This window comes from Electrophorus electricus, chromosome 7 (assembly GCF_013358815.1).
Source record: "Electrophorus electricus isolate fEleEle1 chromosome 7, fEleEle1.pri, whole genome shotgun sequence".
NCBI classification, from domain to species: Eukaryota; Metazoa; Chordata; class Actinopteri; order Gymnotiformes; family Gymnotidae; genus Electrophorus; species Electrophorus electricus.
Window position 1 is genome coordinate 9,942,300 of NC_049541.1, and position 8,815 is coordinate 9,951,114.

Below are 8,815 nucleotides of genomic sequence, written 5' to 3' on the forward strand. Positions count from 1 at the left end.
GCCAAACAGCGTTTACTGCCAAAGGCAATGCACTTTCATTGAGGTATGCCCAACGTGTACCCAACACATCCCTCCTGCGAAACATCGCTAACAGACCCCGACGGTTAATGCGCCAATTTCACACAGACTACACGGCTGTTGCGCAAAACTCGTCTGCAATCCAGTTTCTTCCGTGGCCGTGATGCAACACCGTCGTTCTGCCCCCATTTTAAGCAGACTGCGGCAGAGAAACTAAAAATACATCCAGCTATGAGATAATGCATGAGTGCTCTCCATCACAGAACTACGAGCCAAAGAAGCGCGGAGCCACGACGGGAGCTTCGCGTCGCAGCTGGGCCACTTTGAGAAAGGCTCCAGCCAGGGATCAGATACGTGATGGACAGATCTTCAGTCTCATTCATCTGTACACAGAACTAACTAACGCTGCTATAGTAACACAGCCAGCAAGCGCCGGATACGGAAGTGTATTCATGTCCATTAATACGCATACGTTTTTGCGTTTGTATCCACAACACATTGAGCGGCAGCAGTTAGCTAGTTAGGTTTGCTAACCTGGGTTAGCTGGCGAGCTACAGCTGTTGGGAAGGTTTGGAGACATGACCAGCATTTAGCAGCTAGAAGAACTGTTGGTGTGCGAGTTACTGAGCTCGGCACTGCTGCTACTAAAGATCTCCTTCCTAACGGGCCGAGGGTGCCTACACCACCCAAACATCTCCTTCCTAACGGGCCGAGGGTGCCTACACCACCCAAACATCTCCTTCGTAAAGGGCCGAGGGAGGCCAAGCTATACCACCCAAACATCTCCTTCCTAAAGGGCCGAGGGAGGCCAAGCTATACCACCCAAACATCTCCTTCCTAAAGGGCCGAGGGAGACTAAACCACCCAAACATCTTTCCTAAAGGGCCGAGGGAGACTAAACCACCCAAACAGTGCTTCCTGGCTCTGGCTGCCTCATATACTGCGAACATATGAAGGAGAAACGTGTATATGTCCATGCACACAGTAGCGACCTTGTGTGAAACTACGTGCGGATACACCACCGAGTTTCCTGCGCGGCATATTTTGCTTATTTTTTTGCCCACAATCTCCAGCTAGGCTAGCTGGGTTAGCTAGGTTAGCAACGGGGCTACCTCAGCTAGCTACCCCAGCTAACGTAGCGTAGCTAACTGTGGCTAGTACACTGGGTCCAGCAAACTACCCCAGCTAACCTAGCTACCAGCGAATTACCCCATCGTAGCTGACTGTAGCTGCTTAGCTAACCCTAGCTAAGTAAACACAACGAGCCGTTTTCGTCTGTCTTAACACAGCCCGGCTGTCCAAAAAGCGCCATCTTATTTTCCCGCAGACGGACCGAGCCGGAGAAGAGAGATAACCGGAGTGGAGGGGTAGTTAACCCGGAGAGGAGAGTTAGTTAACCCGGAGAGATAACCGGAGAGGAGAGGAGGGGTAGCCCGCAGCGCACCTGGTGCAGCGCGGTGAGCCCGTCCACATTGGCGTAGTTGACGTCTGCTCCACGGCCGATCAGGCGCAGCACCTCGTCGGCGTCTCCGCTGGAGCAGGCGGCCAGGAACACGGCGCCGTCGTCGAACTTCACCCGCGGCTTCTTGCTCCTGAGGACCGGCGGCTCCATGTCCGTCTCCGAGCCCAGCCAGCGCTTCAGCTGCTCGTTCCTCTTCTGCTTGGCGTCCGCCATCTTCATCCCCCTCCGGCCGTGCGCTCCTTGACTCGCCGTGCGAGGGCAGATACACGTTATACTAGCTCTCTCCCACAGCGCAGATACACGTTATACTGGCGCTCTCCCACAGCGCAGATACACTTTATACTGGCGCTCTCCCACAGCGTTCTGGGCGTGGGGGGGAGGGAGGGGGGAGGGAGCGGAGGAGGAGAAGGGGGGGGGGGGGTGCGCCTGGCTCCGTTTGCATCGTCTCGCGAGATTACGGAGACGTCATCGCCTGGGCTGCAGCATGACGTCTGCAGCACCGACGGGCATGTGGTTCGGGGTAACGCGTGATGGACGTTTCATGGAGGACCTGGTCTGGCATCGCTAGTGCGGCTGTGTGATGCAGACCCGTGCAGGTCTATGCAGCCGCGCGGTTTCTTAGTCTCTCCCAGTGATAACAGTTCAACTGTTATTATTTCTAGACAATATATTAATACTGCATTAGTATTACCACCATTCCCAAGCCTAGTAATCTTTGACGAAAATGATGCATTATTAAACACATAAGCAGCTATGGTTTCAGGCCACATTTACTTCTTAAAGAAGTGAACGGCCACGGAAAAGACGGCTGCAACAGGGATTGTTGCAGTACTGCAGTGGTCCTCACGTCTGGAGACCCTGCGCTGGGGTTTCCACTGGTCAGGAGGAGTTTTGAATTATTTATATAATCGTGTGTTAAGGCAGGGAGGTACAGAAGGGTGTTTGTTTTGTTTTTTTGTACAATGAAGCACATTTAGGTGTGTTGCGAATGAATGAATGTGCTTTCTAAATATATTTTGTTATACTTGCTGGCCAATGGCCAAGTTAGCCATTGGTCAAGAGAATTATCACATACGTACAGTAAGTTTGATTTGGACTGTAAGGCAGGAGTCTGGCAACAGCTTTGCCCTCTGCAAAGCAGTGTGATCCAACGTTGCTAGAAACACTTACTGTGGTATCTCACCACTCGTAAGATTGAATAGGCCTTGCTGCGCATTGCCAAATCCGTCATCTTTAAAGGTAAACACTGGAGCAGCACACAAAAAGAGCAGTTCTTTCTCATATCTATGCATAGTATTTGCTTATTATGACAAATGCGGTGCAAACTGGCACGAGACATAATGCTTTTTCCCCATCGCAGTGTGTTTTGGCGCCAGGGCGTTTTTTGGGACTGTTGGACTTCACACAGCTGGATGAGCCTGCTCCACTATCTCGGGAAAAGTATGTTTTGGCACTATGAGATATTGGCTCTAGTGCCCGGGCGTGTGTACTGGGGAGGCTTGGGCTGTACATGTTGTGGTTATCATCACAGATGGGTGCTATTATGGCTTTTAAATGCAGGGTGCTTTCCTACCTTTGTTTATCATTTTAGGTGCAAGAAGTGTGTAACTGCTGGGCTATTGTACGGATCCAGGCGAGTGCCTGTGTGGATAATGGTGAAATGGCCGCATAATGATTCGTAACGATGCTAGTGCTCAAGACCACTGCTCCTGAACTAGCAGTGATGCTTGCGTGCTCGCAGTCAAACCTTAACAAACCTTGAGTCTAAACGGTGAAGGGATGTAAACCAAAATGCTTGATTGCCAAGGTGAAGTGGAAGAGAAAGGCACCAAACAGGGCGCGGAGGAGCCGCCCTCTCCGGCTCTCTCGGACGCACGTTCTTAGTCCTCGTGGGCTTTTATTACGCTCCACTCTGGACCTATCTATCAGCTTCCCCGAGTGTGCAGAGAGAGCAAACTTACAGTTATGGATTCCGGCGCACTCAGAACATGATTCAGCTCAGGTTTGCAAGTGTGCATACGTGTGCGTGTGTGTGTGCGCGTGCGTGCATGTGTGTGGGGACAAGCTGTAAATGATGAGGCTAAACCAAGGTTTCTGGGCCAGACATTTGGCTTCAAGGCCGAGATACAAACACGGTGAGGGTCAGACCAGTCTGTTTTGTAATACAACAAATCTCAAGTACCTACAGAAGGGAGCATCTATGTTTCTAGCAGGGTCTGAGTGAACAATGTCTGTGGTGTTAACAAACCACAGGCGATGATAAACGTTGAATAATCCTAATCTGTTTTAGATCTTCCTAAGCACAGTGACTGATCGGTTAAGGTACACACTTCTAAGGTAGAGGCCGATATGTTTACAGTACTACACTACAGACTGTGGAGTATAGATCTAATAAATAGAAACTCCAGAAACATGTTAAGGCTTTGAACTCCACTGCTGTGTGTTTGCTCCAGTTCCAAACATGTGAATACTCCAAGACTGTGAGGAGCTCCGGGTGAGCCCATCTACTTTCATTTCCTCCCAGTTAGGGCTCTCTTCCCGAGTGGCTAGCTTATTCCCCCGTTGCCACAGCAACCGCTGTTCCTGTGTTTGACTAATATAGCAGTCTTCTTCCCCTCTGGACCGGCACGTGACCAGGCCGCCTCATCCTCAAGACTCTGCTCTGTTCTGCGCATCCCCTTTCAGCTGTGGTGTAGTGTAAATGTTTGGGCATATTGCCTTACAAATTTGCTGGCTGTATTTATATAATTGCCCCTGCGGTCTGTGAGAGACTGTGGCGTCTTCAGGGCAGCTCTGTTGTTTATCTAAGGGACAGTTTCTAAAAAAAAAATCATTTTGCGACAGACTTTCTGCAACACTGACTCAAATAATAAGATCAAAGCAACAAGGTAGTCATATAAATGACCCTGTGCACTAAAACAGTGTCCTAAGACAGAGTCTCTCATCTGTTGGTCAGGGCATATTAAGTACTGTATAAACTGTTTTGTAGTATCAGCCTTGCTGAACTGGTTTCCACAGTGATTGTTTATGGTAATTTGATGTCTAAAGTCGAACCTGAAGGTCTTATAATATCAATAACTGATAAATTTGTCCACACATTTGTGTGTGCATGCATGTGTACGTGTGTGTGTTGAGGCTAAGTGTGTATGGACATTTCCATTGGGGGTTGGGTCACCACTGTTTGACTAATCGGCATTTAATTCTATTTCTGATAATAATTAAGCTAAATTGGTCATGGTAATAAAGTTAATGTTTAAATGAGAGAAACAGGGTGTTCAGGAAGACAGGAATGAAGAACTATATCTACTTATAAATGAGAAAGTTTCTAATCGTTAAATATCTTCTGTTGGATTTTCTGTCATCTTGCCCTGCCAACATCGGCGAGACTTCTCTCTGATTCCTGTGTATAAATTATATGTAACATGCTTGAAGTTTTATTATTTTGCAAATCCACTATATAGAAGCGCTTTGCTCTAGGTGACCTGCATTCTGGTGATGACAAGCAAAGACCGTTTGAGTGAACCCAGATGCAACCCTCTCCCCAAAAAAGACACCATGTTACCATAGAGACATTGGCGCCTGCAACACAGTCACAGTTCTGGCCGGACTAAGTGCTCAAACTGAGCAGCTATCACCCTGCTAGGCATAACCAGGCTTTGATCTCGGGCGGGAGGTGAGAGGCTGATGGTACGACGTGCTGATAAAATCACACAGTCTTCTGACTCCTCTGTCAGAACCTGATTTTCACCTCTAGCCCAGCCTGAGACGCAGGTTTCATATGCGCCAGCACATCCTCCTGAATCTCTCACTCTCTCTTTTCCCGTGAATTCACTGTGGCACACTCCTCTCCGCGCAAAGTGTTTAGCGATATGACCGTAGCATCGACGACCCTTTCTGTTCCTGATCCGTTCATAAGAGCTTTAACATTCTTATGGTTTGTTCCTTGGTTTCAGCGTCCAGTACTGGGTCAGTTAATCATCACCATCATCTGATCTACATTAGAAACCCACTGAAAGGGCTGCCTAAGACCAGATGGAGATATGGCCGTGAATGTGCTGATGCCATACTGGGTCCAAATGCTGAAATCAAAAACATGTTTGCACGAGCAGGTCGGTTAAGGGTCCTTAAAGTAAAACAAGTGCTGAAATGCAGGCCGGACTGTCTCAAAATCCAATCCTACAGGCAGTGTCAAACAAAAGTTTAGTGTTGTTCCTGCTTTAAGGTGATAACTAATTCCTGAGTTTCATTAGTCATTTGGACCATGAAAACCACTGGTGATTACCAGGACTGTGAATGTGATGAAACACCACCAGTACTCCTAATCAGTGGATGAGCCCTTAGCTCAACTTGAGCGCTATATATATATATATATATATATATATATATATATATATATACACACACACACACATTTCCAATTATTGCATTTAGCTGACACTTGTCCAAAGCAACTTACAATAACTTGAATTGTTAAGCGCCTTGTTCAGGGGCCCAATAGTGGTAAGATAGTGTTGGTGGGGTTTGAACTGGCAACTTTCTGATTATTAGTCCAGTACCTTAACAGCTGAGCTACCACTGACTGTACAGTGTTCATTTATTTCATTTTTTTAAATTTCATAAACTAAGTATATTTTGAGTTGGATTATTGGGGTGGATTTGTTATTTATTCATTTTGGTAGATGTTTTGCAGGGGAAAATAACTTACTCTACCCTGTCAGTTACAATTTACACTCGTTGTTCCGAATGTCAGCTAGGAATGACACAGGCAACCTAGCCAGTGGGGAAAAATGTATTTAGGTTTATCTTTCCAGATTTTTTGGGTGAGCACATTATACTGTAACAAATAAGCTAAAGACCATGTGGCTTGTGTGAGGTCTGAGGTTACTGTAAGCCCCATTTCTCTGAAGGACTGAAGCTACTGAATACATGCTGCTGTAGGGTTTACCGAGTCTTAATTCACATAAACTGTTCCTTTTTCCCTCTTAATAGCCTGTGTGTGTGAGTATGCCACTGATAGCTGAGCGCTAAAGGTTGTTGATGGTTGAGGTTAGTTTGCCAAGTATTACAAGTTTGACAAGTAAAGTGCTTTGGGGTGTCTAGAAAACAACTACTTAAATGCTGTCATACTAACGGGCACAAATGTATTTATGCACATGGGTACAGGGGGTATATGCATGAAGTTGAACTTGTGTGAGTGTGTGTGTGTGTGTGTGTGTGTGTGTGTCAGTCAGACATTTTTGCACTTCAGCAGTGGAGCAATAATAGAGCCCTGAGCTCTAGAGATCACATGCTCGGGCATCACAGCTGCGAATTCAGCTGCCTTTGTTCTGAGTGTGTGTGTGTGTGTGTGTGTGTGCGAGTGTGTGTGTGTGTGCGAGTGTTTGTGTGTGTTTGTGTTTGCGTGTGTGTGTGTGTGTGTGTGTGTGTGCGAGCGCGTGTGTGTGCGCGTGTGTGTGTGTGTGCGTGCGAGCGTGTATGTGTGCGCGCGTGTGTGTGCGTGAATGCGTGTGTGTGTGTGTGCGCGAGTGTGTGTGTGTGTGTGTGCGAGCGTGTGTGTGCATGCGTGTGTGTGCGCGTACGTGAATGCATGCATTTGTGCGTGTGCGTGTGTATCCATATCTCGTGTGTGTGTATCCATATCTCAAATAGTCTGTTAGCTCATTTTAGTTCACTGACATGAGTATTAGTTCATTATATATTGTGTTGTCTTTTTTTTCTACAGCTCAAGAGGTTATGCTGTTTAGTCAATGTTTGTGAGATTTCAATGACCCATTAACTTCTCTTAAACGAAAATTAGTTCCCCGTCACCACGAATGGTACACTTCTGCCTACTGTACATGCAGTAGCAGTCGTAAAACGTCGTCCTACCACCAGGCAAGCTGCAGAATTAGTGGGTGAGAGAGACATACGGATTCAACTCTGACAGGATGAGGTGAGGGTTCACCCCCCCGCCCCAACACACGCACACACGTCCACACTCACACTCACAGCTGCTCCACGCACCCTTCGTTCTCTTTCTCCCAAGGAGTGGGCCACAACAAACCTTTGCAGGGGAGGGGTGGTAAATAGGCCATTATGGTGAAGTCTCAGACAGCTAGTCACTTGTTGTTTGGACTCTGGATGCTCTTATATCACTGACCATCTTGCCATCTGCCGAAAAAGTGCAGCATCACCTAGTGGTCTTTACCCATCACCCAGCTGCGACGGTCAAGGTAGCTCCTGGTGGTCTTTACCCAGCCTTGGTAATGCGTGCTGATGTGCACCAGCTGGACTGTCCTACGTTGCTTCCTGAGCTCACACCAGAAGAACTCTTCAAAGCACAAAGCCCTGGACACGGGGAGTGTGAGGGCACGGAGGGACAGTGTGAACTAGACATGGCCGATCCCTACTCGGACGACAGCTGTGTCTCGGCACAAGCCACAAACAGGGCAGCCATCTTTGCAGAGAAGCAGTATTCCTAAATGTAGCCCTGCGTAACCTCGGATCACAGTCTCACTAAGAGTGCATCTGCCCACCGCTGGCGTGATTATGGCGTGAGGAGGTGTAATAACACACTCCACCCCGAACAGAGTGCTATTTCACTCTCAGAGTTAATATCTGGGGCTCACTTTACCCAAAACAATGGATTAATTGGTAAATGTTTAAAACACCAGCATGTCGAGCTGCTTGGGTAAGCTTAACGGATGTGATTCAGCTGCCTTGCCTCCTGTTCAGCGTGGCAGAAACATGGGTAACAGCCTCTGATGACGAGGACCCCGGAGCGACCTCGCAAGCTCTAAAAATGTAATAACGGCCGAAGCCTGGAGCTGAGCAGAATACAGTGGTGGCGTACAGACGTTAACATCAAGCAGCGTCTGCGAAAGGACGTCCCGACTGTGTAGGCAGAGCCCAGCAACAGCAACAATCCCAGCGGCGCTAATGGCTCGCTTCTCCTCACATTCTCACTGCGTACGTCTCTGCCACACATGCCCACTCATTGCCACGGCAACCGTGACAGTCCAGAAACTGCTATGCAAGTGCGATGGGTTATATTAGAGGCAAACACACTGAACAGTATTGGCTTCTCTGTTAACCGCGTGTGGTTCAAATAAGTTTCAAGGCAAACGTGTGCAAAGGTATGCATTAGCAAATCTAATAAATACATCAGTGCTTTCTGTAAGTGTAGATGACATGTTGGAGTGGTTTGAGAAGATGTTCTCCCGATACTGTTGATGTTGTGGCGTGGAAGAAAGGCAAGGAGCTGATAGCTGCACTTATGGAAGAGAGACAGTAAGCATGCTTCCCTCCCCAGATCAGGTTCCTCCTGCCTCCACCAGACCCTTTCCGAGCAGAATC

At 47.8% G+C, this 8,815-nt stretch overlaps 1 protein-coding gene across 7 annotated transcripts in view; it reads right to left on the reverse strand.

Moving 5' to 3' along the window:
* The window catches only part of ppp1r12a (protein phosphatase 1, regulatory subunit 12A), a 52,960-nt gene extending 51,118 nt beyond the window's left edge, over positions 1-1,842 (reverse strand). For all 7 annotated transcript variants that reach the window (XM_027018532.2, XM_035528715.1, XM_035528717.1 and 4 more), the window contains exon 1: positions 1,463-1,842. In XM_027018532.2, the coding sequence (XP_026874333.2) occupies positions 1,463-1,699 (237 nt within the window). In that variant the 5' untranslated portion in view covers positions 1,700-1,842. The remainder of the gene's footprint in view (positions 1-1,462) is intronic.
* Between the last annotated feature and the right edge of the window lie 6,973 nt (positions 1,843-8,815).